Source organism: Hemitrygon akajei, chromosome 10 (assembly GCF_048418815.1).
Source record: "Hemitrygon akajei chromosome 10, sHemAka1.3, whole genome shotgun sequence".
NCBI classification, from domain to species: domain Eukaryota; kingdom Metazoa; phylum Chordata; class Chondrichthyes; order Myliobatiformes; family Dasyatidae; genus Hemitrygon; species Hemitrygon akajei.
The window spans coordinates 132,982,952-133,005,846 of record NC_133133.1 but is presented as its reverse complement, the minus strand read 5'-3'; the positions used below and the strand labels follow the sequence as shown (position 1 = coordinate 133,005,846).

General features: G+C 39.5%; 1 protein-coding gene across 1 annotated transcript in view; it reads left to right on the top strand.

The window, feature by feature from the left end:
* Window positions 1-22,895, top strand: part of etfbkmt (electron transfer flavoprotein subunit beta lysine methyltransferase) — a 31,911-nt gene that overhangs the window by 4,988 nt on the left and 4,028 nt on the right. The window contains exon 2 of the mRNA XM_073058988.1: window positions 8,820-8,950. Within this exon, the coding sequence (XP_072915089.1) occupies window positions 8,820-8,950 (131 nt within the window). The remainder of the gene's footprint in view (window positions 1-8,819; window positions 8,951-22,895) is intronic.

The following is a 22,895-nucleotide window of genomic DNA, read 5'->3' as shown; positions in this document are numbered from 1 at the left end:
AAAGCAAATTGTGCAGAAGATACGGACAGTCTGCAGAGAAATATAGATAGGTTAATTGAATGGGCAAGAGTTTGGCAATGGAGTAAAATGTGAGATCATCCACTTTGGAAGGAAAAATGGAAGTGCAGGTTATTATTTAAATGGTAAAAAAAATTGCAGCATGCTGCTCCGCAGGGGGACTTGGGAGTGCTTGTGCATGAATTGCAAAAGGTTGGTTTGTGGGTGCAGCAGGCTGTCAAGAGGGCAAATGGAATGTTGCCCTTCATTGTTAGAGGGATTGAATGTAAGAGTAGGAAGGTTATGCTGCAACTGTACAGGTGAGGCTGCATCCGGAGTACTGTGTGCAGTTCAGGTCTCCTTACTTGAGGAAGAATATGCTGGCTTTGGAGGTGGTGCAGAGGAGGTTCAGCAGGTTGATTCCAGAGATGGAGGGGTTAGACTATTTGGGAGAGATTGAGTCATCTGGGATTGCATTCATTGGAATTCAGAAGAATGAGAGGAGATCTTATCGAAACATATGAAATTATGAAAGGGATAGATAAGATAGTGGCAGGAAAGTTGTTTCCACTGGTAGGTGAGACTAGAGCTAGGGAACATGGCCTCAAGATTCGGAGGAGTAGATTTAGGACAGAGATGAGGTGGAGCTGCTTCTCCCTGAGAATGGTGAATCTGTGGAGTTCTCTACCCAGTGAAGCAGGGAGGCTACCTTCTATAAATATATTTAAGACGAGGTTGGATAGATTTTGCATAGTAAGGGAATTAAGGGTTATGGGGAAAAGACCGGTAGGTGGAGATGAGTCCATGGCCAGATCAGCCAAAATCTTATTGAATGGTGGAGCTGGCTTAATGGACTAGATGGTCTACTCCTGCTCCTATTTCTTATGTTCTTATGAGAGCCAAGCCTATTCCTTTCTCACTTGACATATTCTCAACTGGCCTAGGCAATTTCTCCTCTCTTGGTACTTACCCTGCAAGACATAAGTAAGCAAAAATTAGGACCTAAACCTGAGACTCCCTTATATTTCATTGGAACAACTTGTTGAGTTGCCCAAGCATACTTATTTGACACCTTAGAGATCTAGTCATGTACCAAAGTTATTACAAACAACAAAGATGAAAACACAAAAGTTAAGAATGAGAGAATGAAAACAGGAAATGCTGGAAAGAAGCAGGGAAGCTTTGGGTGTGCAATCTGTCTGATGAAGGGTTACACACTTGAAGCTGCACAGTTTCTTTTTTCACATGCAGAACATCATTTGGACATGAACAGGTTTTGTTTTAACTGAAGTCCACAATTTGATTTTGTCCATAAGTCAGAAAATACACAAAATCACTTAATAGGGTAACCATACCTCCACAGTACTGTAATGCATCAAAGACAGACTGATAAGGACAATTACTGAAAGTGGGGAGAGAGAGGAAATTAGTTCTGGTGTTTGTAAGGATGAGCACATGTAATTTGGAGTTTAATAATATTAACAAGTGCTTGCTTTCTTGTATAGGTGTCCATAAGTCAGGTCTATAACCTGGGCATGGCCTTAATGCTGGCTGACTTGCTGTGTTTTTCCAGCATTTAAAATTTTTGTTGTTACAGACACCATTCTGTTACTGGTAAAGACCACTCTGCTAGTAGGCTGCAGTCCAGTTTGAGCCGTCCTCAGTGAAGCTTCTGCATGCTCTGTACTGCCAACTCAGAACTATTTGCTATTAAACGTGGCCCTCTACAAGACAGCTTAGTGATACGGTTTCAAACTGCATCAAGGTTTATCGTCACCTGACCTGCCCATTACCTTCACCGTAAAAACGCTTATCTCCCCTCAGCTAACAAAGTGCCCCTTTAACATGTCTACAGTGAAGTGCATCAATACAGAAATAGGTCACAATAACATTTTACAGCTTGTAATTCTATCGTGCCATTTGTCAATGTCATGGTTTCACCACTGTAATTACAGTTGATCAAACCTGAATGAGTCAACAGAGTGGAGTGAGAGAGAGAGAGAGTGTGTGTGTGTGTGTGTGTGTGTGTGATAGAGATATATGAGATTACTTACTCAATACATTGTAAAGCTGTATTTCTGTCGTTTCTGCTCAGTTTATTTGTTGATAAGGAGTGGAGAGCACCAGTGCACTGAATCATAGTGCTAAGGGGGTCAAAGCATTTCACCATGGTAATGATGTTGTTTAATTGTCAATGCAGGAAGCCAAAAGGCAAGTGATAAAATAACAGTAGAACAACTAGGTCCTGAATCTGCATTTCCTTTTTATTGCCCTGACTTAGGGTCAATTGCTATCTGTGATGTCATCATCATCATAATGTGCCGTGTCATATGATGCGGGTGATCACGATCTTCCTTCTGTACCATGATTATTCTTGGAAAATCTTTCTATGGAAGTGGTTTGCCTTCTGGGACGGGTCTTTACAAGACGGACGACCCCAGACAGATACTCTTCAGAGATCTGGCGTCAGTGATGGCATAACCAGGACTTGTGATATGCACTAGCTGCTCATAGGACCATCTACCACCTGCTCCCACAGCTTCACATGACCCTGATTATGGATTAAGCAGGTGCTACGCCTTGCCCAAGGGTGACCTGCAGGCTAGCGGAGGGAAGAAGCACCTTACACCTCCTTTGGTAGAGATGTCTCTCCACCCCGCCACCCATATCTCTGATGTACACAGTATATACCAAATAGTTAGAAGTTAGGCCAATGTACTTTAATATTGAAAAATATATGTTTTAGTAACCATTCTAAAGAAGACCTAATTTTAAGGTGATTGGAGGTAAGTATAAGGGGATGTCAGAAGTAAGTTCTTTTACACAAAGTGTGGGGGGTGCATGGAATGACCCTGCCAGGGGTGATGTTAGATAAGAATGCATTAGGGACATTTAAGATGCTCTTATCTAGGCACATGGATGATATAAAAATGGAAGGCTATGTAGGAGGGAAGGGTTAGATTGATCTTAGAATAGTTCATCAGGTTGGTACAACATCATGGGCCAAAGAGCCTATACTGTAAATTTGGAGGACAATTACAGCAAGAGGTAAAAAGAGAAATAGCTTAAAAAAACACTCAGTGAGCAGTTTCAGGTCAAAGATCCTTTATCAAACTACAGTTGAGTACCTTCACTAGATTAACTGTGGTGGTTCAAGAAATAGGCCCATCACCACTTCCACAAAGGGAGCCACAGATGGCCAGTTAATGCAAGTCTTTTCAATGTTGCTTGGAAGTTGAGAAAAATTTGCTTCTACATAATAACGTATGAATTAGGAGCAGCAATTGTCTAGCTGACCCTTTGGGCCTACTCTGCCTTTTATCAAAATCTAGCTGATCTCCTTCAGCTCTGCTTTCCTGTATTGTCATTTAATATCCAGAAAACTATTGACCTATTTTGAATCAATACCATGACAGAGTCTCTGCGATCTTCCAAGGTAGAGAATTTCAAAGATTCACCATGCTCTGAATGAAGAACTTTCCCCTGCATCTCAGTCATAATTTATCTACTCTTTATTCTGAGAGAGTGATCCTCTAGTTCTAAACTCTCCAGCCAGGGGTAACTTCCCCTAATATCTTTTGAGCTCTATAAATTTTCAGTGAAATGACTCTCATTCTTCTAAACTCTGGAGACCGAAAGACTAGTCCAGTCAGACTTGCATCATACAACAAACTCATCATCCCAGAAACTAATGTGGTTAAGCAACATTGCAATCTTTATGGTAATATAAAGATGAAACTGTATACAATACTCCAGATGCAGCCTCAGAAAGGTATTAACTAATTGGAGTACAACCTCTTCACACTGTACAGATTATTTTGTGATAAGAACCAACACACCTTTCCTCATTGCTTATTTCACATGAATGTTGGCTTTCACCAGACTTTAACTATCACTACTTGAATACTCTGCGTTTCGATCTTACGCACCACAGTGGATGATATTTTTTCCACATAATCTTGCATCTACCATGCTTTTGTTTCCGCTCACTTAACTTGTGAATATCCTCTTGAAGGTTTCTACATCCCCCTCCCTATGCACAAGCACACACGATGCCCTTCTTGGATTTCTCACTTCACATTTGTGGGTAATGTTGCAGCTCTATAAAACCCTTCTCGGACTACTCTCGAAATATTGTGGTCACCTCATGATAAGAAGCATGTGTAAGCTTTAAAGAGGGTGCAGGGGAGATGTATCGGGATGCTGCCTAGATTAGAGAGCAGGTCATATGAGGATAGGTTAAGTGAGCTAGGTTTTTTGTTTGGAGTGAAGGAGGATGAGAGGTTTTTTGGTAGAGGCGTGCAAAATGTTAAATGGGTAGCCGGTGCCATTTTCCCAGGGAAGCAATGTCTAATATGAGAGGAATACAAGAGGACGTGATTTTAAGGTGCTAGGAGGAAGTTATAGTGATGATGTTAGAGGTAGGTTTTTCACAAATGTGTTAAGTGCATGGAATGCGCTGCCAGGGGAGGTGGTAGAGGCAGGTACATTAAGGAGATTTAAGAGACTCTTAGATAGGCACATGGACAATTGGAAAATGGAGGGCCTTGTGGGAGGAAAGGGTTAGATTGATCTTAGAGTAGGTTAAAACATCGGCACACCATTGTGGGCCAGGGGGCCTGTATTGTTCTGTGTTCTTTTCCCATTCTTTTACTGTTCAGTGCTTCACTATAACCAGTCAGTGGAAAAATAAGTATCAGAAATGGGAGTATAGGAATTTGTCCTTGTATCTTTCCTGCTATTCAAAATGACCATGGGTGATCATTGGCATTTCACCCTATTTTCGTATAAGGCAAAATATTCTCTCTGGTTACAGTCTTCAGGGACAGATCTAGGATTTACTATTATTTCCCACTCAAGCCTTTGGCCTGTGTCTGTGACTTGTGAGATCAAAATTACTTCCTGTAACATTATCCCTGTTGTATTTTATTGATTATTCCTGCATTGCTGAAAGGCATTTCTGAGCAATGTCACAGAAAATCAGACAGAGCCAAGGTAAATTCTTCATTCTGTTTTGCTGAAGACCTAGTGGCAACAGTAAAGAGGTACTATGCCATTAAAAGACAACAACAGAATTGATGTGTTAATTTTTTATATATACATGGGGCGATTGATAAGTTGGTGGCTTAAGGTAGAAGGAGTCAATTTTAGAAAACCTAGCACATTTATTTTTCAACATAGTCCCTTCCTACATTTATATACTTAGTCCAGCGGTCATGGAGCATATGGATCTTGGACCTCCAGGAAGTGTCCACAGCAGGGGTGATTGATAAGTTCATGACCTAAGGTAGAAGGAGATGAGTTATACAGCTCTCATTACATGCACATGCAGTTCAACTCTTTGAGTGACTATGCAGAAACTTTGAAGTTAATAACTCATCAGGGGTGATTGATAAGTTCATGGCCTATGGCAGAAGGTGAGTTATTAACTTCAAACTTTCTGCATGATCACTCAGAGTTGACCTGCATGTACATATAACGAGAGCTGTATAACTCATCCCCTTCTACCTTGGGCCACAAACTTATCAATCACCCATCTGTGGACACTTTCTGGAGGTCCAAGATCCGTCTGCTCCACAACCGCTGGACTAAGTGGGTAAATGTAGGAGGGGACTATCTTGAAAAATAAATGTGCGAGATTTTCTAAAACTGACTCCTACCTTAGGCCACAAACTTAATCACTCACCCTTTGTACATGTCTGAAACAGATTTTCCTTGAGATAAAAAAATTTCCCTTTAATTTTCCTGCTTAGTTGAGTAATAACTCTCCTCCATGTTTTCAAATATAATTTAGTTAATTGTGTCTATTTGAGAATGCTCTTTAGACTATATAGAAAACCACAATAATAACTTAATACAAATAATAATTAATCATAATTATTACATGTATATATAATCTAAAGAGAATTATGTCAAGGAAGTGAGTGATTTTCTCGTAGATACAATCAAGGAAAGCATACACTCATTGGCCACTTTGTTAGGTACACGTGTACATTTGCTTGTCAACCCATCATGTGGATACAACACATTTCATAAAAACATATAGATGTGGTTAAGGGGTTCAGTTCTTGTTCAGACCAGACATTAGAAAGGGGAAGAAATGTAATCTAAGTGACTTTGACCTTGGAATAATTGTTGGTGCCAGATAGGGTGATTTGAGTATCTCAGAAACTGCTGATCTGGGATTTTGATGTACAACAGTCTGTAGAGTTTATAGAGAATAGGGTGAAAAACAAAGAACATTCAGTAAGTGGCAGTCCTCGGTGGAAATGCCTTTTTAATGAGAGATGTCAGAGGAGAATGGCCAGACTGGTTCAAACTGACAGTAACTCAAATAACCATGTTACATTAGTGATATTCAGAAGAGCATCTCTGACCAAACATGTTGAACCTTGAAGTTACAGCAGCAGAAGACCACTAACATACGCTCAGTGACCTTTGTTAGGTACAGGAAGTGGCCACTGAGTGTATATGTATGCATGTATAAATTAAAGGTATTGAAAAATAGGCAACTAACATTTAGGTAACATCATTCGTATCTCTGGACATTCAAAAGTATTTTGCAGCTTGTGTAGAGGAAGAACACTCCTGTTTCTCTTGGGACGAAGGCCAACTTCTTACATTGCTTCCCGAGAGCACTTCATTCAAAGTCTGATCCAAACCATCTGTTGCTGTTTACATTTTATGATCAAGTCTCCAGAACCAATCAGTGAACCTACAACTGTATCTTCCAACTTAGTGATGATGGTGTTGCTGCTGAATTATGTTGTACTTGTGATAGAGGAAAGGTTCTCCAGTTTATTCCAAAGATGGTTCGATTATCAGACAGGTTAAAACTGAGCTTGTACTTTGAAGAATTTAAAGACTGAGGGGAGATTTAATTGAAAACTACAAAATTCTTAAGCTTATCAGGGAATCAGAATCAGGTTTGTTACCACTAACATATGTTGTACAGTACAGTGCAAAATAAAAAATACTATAAGTTACAATAAGAAATATAAAAAAATTAATAGTAAATAAATATAAATAAATTAATAAAATAAGGGGGCATTCATAGTCCGTTCAGAAATCTGATGGCAAAGGGGAAGAAGCTGTCCCTAAAACTATGAGTGTATGTCTTCAGCGTGTGTGTGGAATTGCTATTTCATTGAGCTGGAGTGCTTAGAGCAGGGATCACAGATTCAAAATAAGGTGTTGACTGAGAGAAGAAACTTTTTCACTTTAGTGGGTGTGAATTTTTGAAATTCTCTAATGCAGAGGGCTGTGGAGGCTCTATATCTTAGTATATTCAAAACAGATCAATCATTTTTCAGACTTTAGGAGAATCAAGGAATATGGGGTTATGCAGTAAAGTGGTTCTGGGCTAAAAAGTCGACTGCAATCTGACTAAATGATAGAACACACAAAGGGCTGAAAGGCCAATTGCTACTTCTAATTCTTATGTGTATGAACCTGTGTGCAAAGTAGTAAAATACATGAACACTTTATTAATGATCACTGTCTCAACAGCCCAATTGGTTAGAGAATTATGAAGATTGACTACTATGTACTATAGGTGAAAAGATTTCTCCTATCACTGTTCTATATATGTCCTGTCAGCTTCCTTAAGTATTTTCTATTCATCAAAGAGTCGTGCTGTATAGAAACATGCTCACTGGGTCACGATGTCCATCTAACTATCAAGTACCCATCTATAGTAATTACACTTACCAGCACTTCGTCAATGGCCTTCTACGCCTTACCAATCAAAGTGCCCATCTAGATACTTCTTAAATGTTATGAGAATCTTTACCTCCGCTCTCCTCTCAGGTGAAAAATTCTGGTGAAAAAGTTATTTAAATCTCCTCTGAACTTCTTAATCCATACCTATTACACATGTTTGCTGCTTATGGACACTCTGCTATGGAGAAAGGTTTACTAATTACCCTATTTATGTCTCACAAAATTGTATACAACTCTATCAGGTCCCCACCCTGCCTTTTCCACTCCAAGAAAATCAAAACCAGCCTATGCAATCTCTCTTCATAACTATGCAACTGTGCTGCCCTTATAACTATGAGTGGAATGGTAGGGTAGCAGTTGGCGTAACACTTTACAGCACCAGTGGTCTGGGTTTAATTTCCGCCACTGTCTCTAAGTTATTTGTACAGTCTCCCCCATGAGCTCATGAGTTTCCTCTGGATATTCCAGCTTCCTCCCACATTCCAAAGATGTACTACAGATTAGGGTTATCAAGTTGTGGGCATGCTATGTTGCTGCTGAAAGCATGGCGAAATTTGCAGGCTGCCTCCAGCACATCCTTGGACTGTTGTTGTTGACGCAAATGGTGCATTTCACTGTATGTTTCGATGTACGTGTGACGAATCCTTATTCTCTTTAATGCTCCATCTCAGGCACCATCCCTCATTGGTGAATCTCCTCTGCACATGCTCCAGAGCAACTGTGTCCTCTCATTCCTATACTGTAAACCCTTGAGAGTATCATCTCAGTTTCCGTAATCTTTCATCACATGAAAGATCTTCCAGCTGCCGGGAATCAACCTGGAGACGAGAGGAATCTTGATACCAGGGATCTGATGGAGAATGTTGATACTAGATTAAAGGATGATCTGTCTTAATCCGATATTGTGTCCTCGCTTGATAGATCAAGAATAGGAAGTGGGGAAAGGTTCAATTGGACAAGTAGCAGACATAGAAGGAAAGAGGCTGGTATCTGAAAATAAGCAAAGGGAACAAGAGAAAATTATTTTGCAATGTTATAGTGATTTAGAATTACAAGGAGCCTGAATGTTCTAATTGACTTATTCTAAACACTGCTCTTAGATACATTCTGGATAACCCTGCAGTCACAAAGGCAAAGAAGGTTTTGGACCTGGGAAGCGGCTGTGGTGCTTCTGCCATTGCAGCTGTTATGAGCGGAGCGACTGATGTTCTTGCCAATGACATTGACCCACGTAAGCATAAGTTAACCGAAAATCAGATCTGTAACCGCGTCTGTAGTTATAAAGAAAACAGAAGTACAATGACCAAAAGTTCTGAATCTGGGATCTGAAACTGGGTCACTCAAAAATGTTGGTCATGTTGGGGATATTTTTGTGTTTAAAGGGGTATGCAAGAGAGAATGAGTTGGAGGCTATGGAGATTAGGAAGGGAATGGAACTATTGGAATTGCTTTGTTGGAACAATAGGCTGAATGTCTCAACACAAAAGATTCTGCAGGTGCTGGGAATCTAGAGTGACACGCACATGAAAACATCCAATGCTTTTTTGAGATAGATAGATACTTTATTCATCCCCATGGGGAAATTCAACATTTTTTCCAATGTCCCATACACTTATTGTAGCAAAACTAATTACATACAATACTTAACTCAGTATAAATATGATATGCATCTAAAATCACCCTCTCAAAAGCATTAATAAATAGCTTTTAAAAAGTTCTTAATAGTTTACTAAAATACATTGAATGGTAACTTAAGCTCAGTCCTAACCCCGGCACTTTAACATATCTTACCCCTGGCGGTTGAATTGTAAAGCCGAATGGCATTGGGGAGTAATGATCTCTTCATCCTGTCTGAGGAGCATTGCATCGATAGCAACCTGCCGCTGAAGCTGTTATATTAAATAAGTAGTTCAATAAAAACAGAAATAAAAACGTAGTGAGGTAGTGTTCATGGGTTCTATGGCCATTCAGAAATTGGATGGCAGAGGGGAAGAAGCTGTTCCTGAATCGTTGAGTGGGTACCTTCACACTTTTGTACCTCCTTTCTGATGGTAGCAATGAGAATAAGGAATGATGTGGGTGATGGGGCTCCTTAATGATGTCCTGGATACTACGGAGGCTAGTGCCCATGATGGAGCTGACTAATTGTACAATACTCTGCACTTACTTCAATCCTGTGCAGTACCCCCCAACCCCCAATACCAGACAGTGATGCAGCCAGTTAGAATGCACTCTATGGTATATCTGTAGAAATTTGCAAGTGTTTTTGGTGATACACCATATCTCCTCAAATTCCTAATGAAATGTAGCCACTGTCATGATTTGTTGTAGCTGCATCGATATTTTGGTTCCAGGTTAGACCCTCAGAGATATTGACACCCAGGAATTTGAAATTACGCACACTTTTCACTTTTGATCCCTCTATAAGGTCTGGTGTGTGTTCCCTCTTCTTACCCTTCCCCCATCCATTTGCCCTTGAAATACAGTATTTTTTCACAAGTGAGATCTCATTAAAAATCCTTGTAACTTTCACTTAGGCTAGCACTTAATCTAGGGGATGACAGCCCCCAGCCCAGCCAAATTTAAGAAATCTTGTTTGGGTGGGTGCTGTGCGATGTGTCCCCTGTTACAAATCAGTACCACGAAATAACGAACAGTACACAATATGCGATGAACTGATTGAGCTTTATAATTCTTAATTTGACCATATGGTTAGTAAAGAAACAAAAAGAAAAGGGCACATTCTCATGAAATAGTCGAATGCCCAAACGTTGGAGCTCACTGATCAGCTGTTTGTCCACCATTGACCTCCTCTGATCGTCACTGACCTTCAGACCCTTGCTCCAAGTCCACTCCATCCGGTGGTCTACCAACTCTCTCCATTCACGTCTTCTCTCCTCATCTCTGCCCGGCAAAAGACTGCAAAATCCCTCTCCCAGACACACAAGAAAGAACAACGTCCCGCTCATTGGCTAACGTGACCTGTTATCTCTAGTCAACTCAAGTATTGCTGCTACAGAGAAACCATTACCTTAGCAGTGGAACATTACAGAGAGGCCATTACATTAGCAGTGAAACCTTACAGCGTGTTACACCCTGAAGGAAGCTTCCATCATGGGTGTGGTTTTTAAGAAGGTGTTTAAGTCACTGTGTTGCTTTGTATATCTGCACTGTGTGGGCAGTAGAGTGTATTAAGCTGTATATCCTTCTTCTTTGAAACAGTGTAAGTAGGTGTATCGGGGATTATGAAACTAAGATGAGTAAATTCAGTTGAAGGGTGGAATAAGCTCTCAACAGTGTTCAGTCTTGTTACAGAGAGCTCAGAAAGAACAGCTTCTGTTGTATTTGCATCAAAGCGCCTCCTGCACCCAGCCAGTATGTTTTGACATAGTCCTGAAGGAATCATTATCGAGTTGGATCCCATCCATATTCATGCAGTGCTCTACTCCTAATGACCAGGAATACTGGATATTTTATTTTATTTCATTCCCGATGTCTGCAAATTCAATGTATGGAGCACCTGCTCGATCTGCGATCAACTAACAAAGGAAACGATGGAAATAATTTCCAAAGGCACTTGATCGACATGGTTCATTGCCCGCACAGATGGATGATGAATTCAATCACCATGGAAGACTTACAAAATTATAGTACAAAACAAACCCAAAGACTGCATTCACTCACTCAGCATTTTGAAAGAAAGCAAATGTGGACTGGATACAGTGGGTAGTCAGAAGAAATAAAATGATTCGATCTTAATAGGAAAAACTGTTGAAAGCACAGTAGGAGCCAGTGTTTTATAATGCATAAGGCAAACAACTGTAAGAATACCAGGCTATTTGAGAAGTGTGGGATGTTGAAACACAAGAACTGGCAATCACATGCTTTGCAAAGCTTAAGAATAATTTTCAAATAACCTAAGTTTTAACACAGAAACCAAATGTCTGTGTGGTTTCACTTACTGAATAACTGTGGGGCTTTTGCAATTGTTGTTTGTTCTGTGCATTTCTAATGTAACTACGGTAGATCAAAGATGCAGGAAAAACAGGTTTAATATTATCTATCCTTCAGTGCCCTCAGATTTGTCTAACAATAGTCAATAATTCCAGTGTTTATCCAGTGCTTAAAAAGTAAAAAGTAGTTTGGAAGTATGATGGGTATTTAGTTTTTGGCATTGGTTGGAGAAAAGGTTCATTTTACTCTCTGTACAGAAAATGTGAATTTGAATGTACTTTTAGGAATGTGTTTTAATCTTAGAGGTATTGAAATTAGTTGAGTGTTGACTTGATTTAATGAAGGCCTACTCTTGTCACATGTTGTTGAACAAAAACACAAAAGATCCAATGGATACGGCCGTCCATGAAGGCACCCATCATTCTGTTTTGCTGGTGGTCCTTACCAAAGTTTTAGGATTTATCGGGTTGCCAGCCTGATTCCTAGTTACCAGGTCAATAATGGTCGGGTTTTGTCAGGCCCCACTAACATTGCTATTTTGGATAGACAATGGAGTTGCAACAACCCTTTGATATGCATACCCTGGTGATAGTATCAACAGGTAGGGTACTGTCACGCACGTTCAATGCTGACAGCAGTTATGATCTGGGATTCAACACGTAAGGCTGGTGGATACAGAAAGGATCGGAGTTCTCAAGTTGTATCAGGTTAGAGGGGAATTATACTGCACTATTTAAAAGGGAGAGCGAAAACAAAACACCATAAATTGATTAGCATAACATTGAGTGGGAAAGATACTAGAACCTACTGTAAAGAATGAGTTAACAGAACAGTTGGAAACTATCAACTGGATTAGACAGAGTTGGCCGTGGATTTCTGGAAGAAAAATTGTGTTTGACAAACCTAATTGAGTTTTTTTAACGATGCAACCAGTAGAATTTATAAGAGGAAACCAGCTGTTGTAGTGTACAGGCAATTCCAATTTTACACCCGTTCAAGTAATGGAAATTCACCCTTACAGAATTCATAAATCTTTATCCAAAACATTGTGATAAGGAATAATACTCACTCTCATGAAATTTGTATGAAAAAGTAACACAGAATTTATTTGCCTATAAAAAGGCTTCAATCCCACCCTTGGAAGTTTTCATGTTTTATTATCTTAAAACATTGAATCACAGTGGGTTTGATTTGGCTTTTTTGACAATGATCAACAGAAAAAGACTCTTTTGTGTCAAAGTGAAAACATCTCTATGAAGTGATCTAAATTAATTATGAATATTCAGCCCCTGCAAGTCAGTATTTAGTAGATGCACCTTTGGCAGCAATTACAGTCTTGAGTCTGTGTGGATAGGTCTCTACCAGTTTTGCACATCTTGACACTGCAAAATTTTCCCCATTCTTCTTTACAAAACTGCTCAAGCTCTGTGTTGTATGGGGATCATGAATGAACAGCCCTTTTCAAGTCCAGCCACAAATTCTCAATTGGATTGAGGTCTGGACTCTGACTTGGCCACTCCAGGACATTAACTTTGTTGTTTTTAAGCCATTCCCATGTAATTTTGGCTCTATGCTTGGGGGTCATTGTCTTGTTGGAAAACAGACCTTCTCCCAAGTCACAGCTCTTTTGCAAACTGCATCAGGATTTCCCTGTATTTTGCTCCATTCATTTTACCTTCTACATTCACAGGCCTTCCAGGGCCTGCAGCAGTGAAGCATCCCACAGCAAGATGCAGCCTCTACCAGGCTTCATGGTAGGGATGATGTGTTTTTGATAGTGTGCGGTAGTGTTTAGTCTGATGGCCAAAATGCTCAATTTTGTTTTCATCAGACCAGGGAACCTTCTTCCAGCTGACTTCAGACTCTCCCACGTGCCTTCTGGCAAACTCTAGCCGAAATTTCATGTGAGTTTTTTGCAACAATGTCTTTCTCTTTGCCACTTTCCCATAAAGTGTTTGAAGGCTCTGGGCCTGTATTCACTAGAATTCAGGAGAATGAGGGGTGACCTCTTTGAAACCTATGCCTTGATAGATTGGATGTGGAGAGGATGTTTCCTGTGGTGGGAGAGTCTAAGACCAGAGGACATGGCCTCAGAACAGAGGGGCATCCTTTTAGTACAGAGATGAGGAAGAATTTCTTTAGCCAGAGAGTGGTGAATCTGTGGAATTCTTTGCCATAGGCAACTGTGGGGGTCAAGTCTCCATGTATATTTAAGGCAGAGGTTGATAGATTCTTGATTGGTCATGGCATGAAGGGATATGGGGAAAAGGTGGGAAATTGGGGCTGAGAGATAAATGGAATCAGCCATGATAAAAGGGCGGAACAGACTCAATGGCCCAAATCTTTTCCTGTATGTTATGGCCTTATGGTCTAAAGCTGTGACTGGTGAAGCACTCAGGCAACAGTTATATGCACAGTCTGTCCCATCTTAGCCACTTAAGTTTGTAACTCCTCCAGAGTTGTCATAGGTCTCTTGATGGCCTCCCTCGCTAATCCCCTTCATTCAGTTTTTGAGGACAGCCTTGCTCTAGGCAGACTTACAGCTGTGCCATGTTCTTTCCATTACATGATGATTGACTTAACTGTACGCCAAAAGATATTCAGTGACTCAGAAATTTTCTTGTATCCATCTCCTGACTTTGCTTTTCAATAACCTTTTAGCAGAGTTGCTTGGGGTGTTCCTTTGGCTTCGGTGTAGTTTTTGCCAGGATACTGTCTCACCAGCGGTTGGACCTACCAGGTACAGGTGTATTTTTCAGGTGTATCATTGATCTCCATTTAACTAATTATGTGACTTCTAAAACCAATTGGCTGCACTAGTGATAACATTTTGTGTGTTATGTTGAAGGATGGGGTGAATACTTATGCAATCAATTATTTTGTGTTTTATATTTGTAATTAATTTAGATCACTTTGTAAAGATCTGTTTTCACTGTGGCACGAAAGAGTCCTTTACTATTGATCAGTGTCAAAAAAATCCAAATTAAATCCACTGCAATTCAATGCTGCAAAACAATAAAACATGAAAATTTCCGGGGGTGGTGTGTGAATACTTTTTCTAGGCAGTGTGTGCAATTCTCAGTTTTTTTTCTATTACGTATTGCATAATATTGTTGTCGCAAAGTTAACAAATTTCACGACATATGCTGGTGATATTAGACCTGATTATGATGTTTTTCCATCATGTGCTTCAAAAGGAAATCTAAATTAACCTGCACAGGAAATGATATTAAAACATCTTGCATTCAGAAAGTGACGTTCACACAAAATGGGGCCAGAACACTCCCTACCAGGCATCCATAGGATGTCAAACTTAAACACTCAAACTAAGGTCAAATAATTATTTCATTTAGTCTTAGGCAAGGAAGGATAGTCTCAGATACTACACTTTGTAGAGATCTATTTTCACTTTGACATGAATGATCAGTATATAAAACAAACTAAATCCACTGTGATTCAATGGTGTAAAACAATAAAACATGCAAATTTCCAAGGGGGATGAATACTTTCTGTAGGCACTGTATCTTGATGGAGGCTCTGTTGACATTATTGAACTTAACATTGCTTCCTTTGTTTTGAATAAGTGCTTTATGTTTGCAGGTTTTCTGGTTCTCAAGCATGGTCCCTGAAAACCAGTAGATGTTAGGAAGATTGTGGTCATTTCCTCCCATTCTTCTTAGGCAGCTTCTCGGGATCAAGGATGGCTTGTTTGCACTCTGGTTTTCTGAGTTCTCAGGAGATGAGATCAGTATGTGAACTGAGAAATTTCCACTGATGGAATAAGATTACTTGACTTGGGTACATGTGAGGGGATGGTAGGTGTGAAGTGATTCTCTCCTTCCACTGCTTACACAGATCTTCAATTTGCTTCCAGAATATGGGTTCAATTTCTTCATCCCACTCTGAATATATCTTCTCCATTTTGAGCAGTCACAAGCCAAAGATTCCCAAGACTCAGTGGGGGATGTTGAGCACTTTCTTGAATGTTTTCCATTATCCACCTGGTAATCTCTTACAAAGGGAGATCTTGAATAGAATCTGTTTCATTAATCTGGTGCCCAATATTGCAACAATGTGGACTGCCAAGTTTAGCTAACTGAGCATGCTCGGTTACTTCACATCTGGACTAGGTGATTTTCTGCTTTCCCTCTGTATCAAATTTAAAGCCCATTTAGAGTTTCAAAAATGCCTTCATTTACTGAGACTCTTCATTATCATCTTCCTCAGTAAAGTATTAATTTTGTACCACAGCCATGTCCTGTGTATAACAGCAATAGCTCAGGGTGAAAATAAATAAAAATGACATTCAATTCCAGAGCATAGTACTGAAGAGATATACAGTATATTAAACAGCCTAATTGTATTAATTATGAAATTATGAGATAAATGGACATCCTGTCAAACAGTAATTAAACCTAATAAGCAATTTATTACAAAAATGTAGGAATTCTTCTCCCATAATTACAGCAGAACAACTTCACCTCAGTGATGAATACTATATTACTTCAGAAGTACAGCAAAGGGAACAGTTATTTGATGACCAAGCAACTTTGAAAGGCAATTAAATAGCTAATGAAACTGATAAAAAAGCTTAGTGGAAAAAGAAGAGGGACAACAGATAATCCATTCTGAAGCAACAACCAAGTTTGTTAGCTATAATCAATGAGGGAAGATAGGAGAATAAATGGTCTTATAGTAATCTTTGTTGCCATATTTATAAAGGTAGTAAAAAATGAAAACTAGATATGACCTCTTCTGAAGAATGAAATCAAAGAGCACTGGATATAGAAGCAACTGCACCACCATTTAGTAAGAAAGCAGCCAGTCTTTTTATTTTATCAGTATCACTTATTGTATTAACCCCATATTTAATGATTCCCTTACTGTCCAATAATCTGTCTTGAATGTACTCACTGATTGAGCTTCCACAACACTCTTGACTGGAAAATTCCAGAGATTCACGAGCCAAAGAAACTTTGTTACATTTCAATCCTGAATGGGCAATGTCTTATCTTGGAATTGTGACCCCTGGTTCCAGACATACTGCCGAGTGATAACATCATCCTTAAAAATTCTGTGAGAATTTAGAGTTAGGTATGAGAAATTTTGGATGTTTCCATTAGATCACTTCAGTTTTTCCATACCAAGAATCAATCCGACAAACTTTTTTAAAAGAATTGCTTTTGTGAGTATATAATTTCTTGAGTAGGGAGACAAGACCCTCTAAAGGTAGACTATTCCAGGCATGGTCATGTCACGACCTTAGTAAAAAAAATTTTTAATATTCAAACCCTCTTTCAACAAGCGTTTATTTTGTTTACTTTCCCAATTGCTTGCCACACCTAATTTCTATGATTTCCATTCAAGGAAACCCCAAATTCTCTGAACACCACTGCCCCACTTGTTGATATACCATCCACAAACATCCTATTGTCTCTTTCACCACTTCTGTTGGTTTTGATGGATGGACGCTGCTATCTCCTCCTTTCTTTCCTCCTCACAGCCCAGAGATTTCTCTGTGGTGACTAGCTCAGTGGTGTTTTATGCCTTATGTGTTTGTGCAGACCAACAAAGACAGCAAGTGAAGTAAAGACAGCAGCTTCCTTCTCATTCAACAGCAGGCAAAGGGACTGTAGAGAACGAATGGTCTGTCAAACATGTGGAGCAGTGGTTCCTGCTAGTCCCCAACAATGGCCGACACTCAATCTCCCAGCGTGCCAGAGTGCAAACCTAAGCCCCACTTCTAAGTGACTGAACATCTCACTTCAGGCAGCCTCTCCATGGTGAGCCATGGACAATTCATCGTTGGATTGACCCCAGGTATTCAGCACAACAGTAAGCAGTTGTGGGGAAGGCAGGGGATTCATCAGGATTTTGGTAATGCAGCAGGGTACCCAAGTGGATATCCTTTTCAAATAACTCCAGGACCAAGAGCACTATAAAGAAGCAATGCTCTGTAGCAGGGTGCCATTGTAGTCTGTGAACAGTTAGGATTACCCACCCCCACCAATCACCTTCTTCATTTAAAATGGTGCATTTACTTTTATTCTCTGTACTGTTTCTGTTAACCAGTCCTCAATCCACAACAATTTATTAGATTCACACCATGTGCTCCAATTTTGTTTAATAACATCCCCTTATCCATTTTGCTAGTCACAACTTCATTAAGATTTGTCAAACATGATTTCAATTTAATTAATTCACATTGAGTCTGTCCCATCCTATCCCAGAGCACTATTAGATTCATTAATAATAGATTCTAGCATTTCCCCTGCTACTGAAGTTAAATTAACAGATATGTCATTTATTGTTTTCTCTCTTTATTTAAATAGAGATGAAATGTTTTCTAAACCTCATAGTTTTTCTTCAAAAAGATAACCAGTGCATTCATTATCTTATTAATTCCTTTTAAAATGTTGGGATGCAGGTCATCAAGTCCTAGGGAATTACCAGCATTAACGCCCTTAATTTCTCCAATACTATTTTTATTTGTATAAATTTCTTTTAATTTTTCAATCTCCGCTATTTCCATTTCATTGTTCGTGTCTTCTTTTGTGAAGACAGACACAAAAATACATTTCACTGCTGTCTCTTTATTCCCCTAATTCTTCCTGTGAAGTTTTTTTAAAAACCTGCAGATGTGGAAAATTGAAATAAAAAATGAAAATGTTGGAAACACCAGCAGGACAGATAGTATCTGTGGAAAGCAGTTAACATCTCATGCCAAAGATGATTATCAGACCTGGGGATGAAATAAACTTTAAAGTAAGAGAAGTTGGAAATAGGTGAATAGAGCAAATAGAATATCATTGATAGGGTGAGACCAAATAGGTTAATGTGGGTATAATGTTGCATTGTGCCTCTAAGATGTAATAAATACCAAGTATGTGGGACATGCCTAGCAGGGCAGACTTTAAGAAAATAATAAAAGATAGGTACAAATGGTGATGGGTAGAAATGATCAGTACTGATACAGACAGAGAGATATAGCTTACTCAAGTTGGACAATTTGATATTTAATCTGGAAGGCTGCAGCATGGCAGATTGAAGATGAGTGTTTGGAAGCTCATGGTGTTTGGGTGATTGTCTGAAACTAAGTAATTCACTTTCCATGGATGCTGCCCGACTTACTGAGTTCCTCCAACATTTTGTATGTGTTAGCTCTTTAAACATGATTCTTTGTTTATGTGCGATCACACTTTTTAATAGTTTTTTAATCCACTGTAGACACCTCTTGCAACAGCAGTTATTGTTAGATTATTTTTGGAGGAGGATAGCATGGAATACTGAACAAAAAAATTACAAACCATAGAAGATATACAGACTCTGGTCTCACCCTACTTCATCTAACATTATATCAGCACTATCCTTTTCTCTCACTGGTGCTTGTCTAGCCTCCCTTTAAATACTTGGAAGATGTCTTGTCTTGTCCATACTGCACCAACCACCACCACTGGGCTATAAACGTGTAGGAGCAGTGTGTGGTTAAGTGCCTTGCTCAAGGACACACTCGCTGCCTTGGCTGAGGCTTGAACTAACGACCTTCAGCTTGCTAGCCCAAAGCCTTAACCACTTGGCCACGTGCCATCACGATCGATCAGCATGAATATTGGAATATACTCAAGGCTGATGGACTTGCACCTTTGCTTATCTTCCGTCTAAACTTAAATGGTGGTAGATGCCTTTCTCTCTAATAGTATGCTTTTTCCCAAATCCAGGAGGGAATAAGAGATTCCAGAAGGAAAACCCATAATGCTGACAGCAGCTCATAGGAAGGTACAGATTTTAAAGACAGCATGAATAGCAATTCTCTGAAATAAACAGGAAACATCAAACGTGACAGCAATAAGTTAAAATTTTTATGAATACTATAAAGCCACTTCTCTTGGTCTATATAATCAGAGGGGTGAAGGAAGTACATTAACTACATTGATCACCACATTAAGAGATGCCAGTTTGACGACCCATTTGCATGAATAATATGCTTTACAAATGGCTCCCATTCTATGGGAGTTAATGAGGTTCAATGATTATAATAAATTTGTGTTACAAACCAAAAGGGAAGTCAAAGCTTAACAGGAATTTCCTGGATTAAGCTCAGAGCAGAACAGTTCAAATTTCTAATATCCAGCTTTTGGGTTCTAACTTGTTTTAAGAGCTTGGCTCTTGGTTTCTGATTTTGCATCATTGGTACTTGGCTCAGAGTCATACAGCAGAATAACAGGACCTTTGGCCCATTGAATCCATACCACCATGAAGTACCCATTTACAGTAATTCCATTTTATATTCCCCATGTTCCAATCAATTCCTCCCAGATTCCACCACTCATCTATACAGTAAGGTCAATTAACAGTAGCCAAGCAACCTATCAGCCTGGAAAGCAGAACACACAGAAGAAACCCACAGAGCCAGAGAGAATGTAAAAACTAAACCTCTGAACAGAGGTCAGGAGTGAACCCAGGCCACAGGAGCTGTGAAGCAGCTGCCCTAATACTGTGCCACAGAAGAAAACACAACTTGCATTGAGCAATTTACCATTCAGATCCATACAATGTAAAGCTGCTTACACTGATTATTCTAGCCTGACTTTCCACTTACAGCCCAACTCAACACATTAAATAAATTTGGCTTGAAAACCAAGAGCTTGGCAGTGAAGGTAGGCAACTAAATTTCTGCTAAACATTTTACTCAACATAACTGTAGACAGAATTAACTTGTCAGTCACATCTTATATAATAATTGTCTAGTTAATTATTTAATTTCACTGCTAACTCTTAAGTGAAGTCAGCAGAAAATGTTTTGATTTTTGTTCCATATTATCTACACATCTGAAAATTCACATGGAAAACATTTTATGAAATTTGTAGTTTTAAATGGGAATTTTGCATTTGAACTGTCACACAGCCAGACTTAAATTAGCATCAAAAGTAATTTGACTAGTTTTGCATCTGTATTTTCTGATGCCCTTCTCAAGCTTTCTTAATATCTTTCTGTAATTATTTTTTCATTCTCAGTAATGTGTTCACATATTCTCCTAGTACTTCGTTTATGTGCTTTTCACATTTTGCCACCTATTGCTTCATGTTCCATGACCCAATGAAGATGTTGCATAGCAAGGAACTGCTTGCAGCAAAGATACCAACCCGAAGTCCTTTAATTAATTTCAGCTCACTGTCACTGTGATTAATAGTGCCTCACCAAACAGCCACCACTTTAACTTTTCCACAGAAGGCATCCCCATTAGAAAGTCAGGGGGAGAAAAAGTACTTAAGCCAAAATATCAGTGCACATCAAGAGACTGATGCCAAACTTTAAGGTAAAACTGAGGATATCCACTTTCAGTACCAGTGGAATGGTATAGTGTGGTACTAACCACATGGCATCAACTCACTCATGGGTTAAATGGCCAAGTATTGTTAGTTAAGCCCATTATCCTTACGGGGGCACAGGCTGCCAACAGCTGCCCGCCAGGGTCCTCTGTCTTGTGGGCTAGTCTTTCAAGTTGTCCCCAGGTGTTGGCCATCTTTTTGATGTCAACTTCAAGGTCACATCGTCAAGTGTTCTTTGGCTGGTCTCTCTTCTGCTTTCCTGGAGATCCCACGATAGCATTTGCCTAGTGATGTTTGCACCTGCTGTGATGCATGTGTCCTTTGTCTGTCACCATTTTCTTTTCCATAATTCTGCTTCTGCTGGTAGCTGGTGTGTTCTGTGCTATAGTGACCTCTAGCCAGAGGATTTTTCTCAGACATTGGAATGCTTGATATTTTTAAAAAACCCATCTCGTACTCAATTGTGAGGTGACTCTGAATTAAAATATTCCAGTCAGAAATATTGTTGTGTGTTATTTCTAAGTCACTTTATGTAACTTCTTCCTCCACAGCCATTCTTGCAATTTTTCAAGTTTAATATACAAACCCCATTTTCAGAAAAGTTGGGATATTTTCCAAAATGCAATAAAAAGAAAAATCTGTGATATGTTAATTCACATGAACCTTTATTTAACTGACAAAAGTACAAAGAAAAGATTTTCAATAGTTTTACTGACCAACTTAATTGTATTTTGTAAATAGACACAAATTTAGAATTTGATGGCTGTAACACACTCAACAAAAGTTGGGACAGAGGCAAGTTTACCATTGTGTTACAGCACCTTTCCTTTTAATAACACTTTTTAATCGTTTTGGAACTAAGGATACTAATTGTAGTAGATTTGCAATTGGAAATTTTGTCCATTCTTGCTTGATAGAAGACTTCAGCTGCTCAACAGTCCGTGGTCTCCGTTGTCTGATTCTCCTCTTCATGATGCGCCATACATTTTCAATAGGAGATAGATATCTGGACTGGCAGCAGGTCAGTCAAGCACACGCACTCTGTGTCTACAAAGCCACGCTGTTGTAGCCCGTGCAGAATGTGGTCTGGCATTGTCCTGCTGAAATAGGCATGGACATCCCGGGAAGAGACGTCACCTTGATGGCAACATATGTCTCTCTAAAATCCTAATATACACCTCAGAGTCAATGGTACCTTCACATACATGCAACTCACCCTTGCTGTGGGCACTGATGCACCCCCATACTGTCACAGATGCTGGCTTTTGTACCTTTCGCTGATAACAATCAGGATGGTCGTTTTCATCTTTGGCACGGAGAACTCGATGCCCATTTTTTCTGAAAACTAGCTGAAATGTGGACTCGTCTGACCACAGCACACAGTTCCACAGTCTTTTGGTCCATCTGAGATGAGCTCGGGCCCAGAGAACTCGCCGGCGTTTCTGCATAGAGTTGATGCATGGCTTCCTCCTTGCGTAATACAGTTTCAAGTTGCATTTCTGGATGCAGCGACGGACTGTGTTAAATGTCAATGGTTTTCCGAAGTACTCCCGAGCCCAGGTGGCTATAATTGTCACAGTAGCATGATGGTTTCTTAGGCAGTGCCGTCTGAGGGCTCGAAGATCACGCGCATTCAACAGTGGTTTCCGACCTTGCCCTTTACGCACTGAGATGTCTCTGAATTCTCTGAATCTTTTCACAATATTATGTACTGTAGATGTTGAAAGACCTAAAAACATATCACAGAGTTTTGTTTTTATTGCATTTTGGAAAATATCCCAACTTTTCTGGAAATGGGGTTTGTGTATATATATTCATAAAATATTCTGGATTTTTAATGAACCAAGCAATATTTTCATTTTTGAGTTCTTGGTCAAAGGACCAAATTAGCA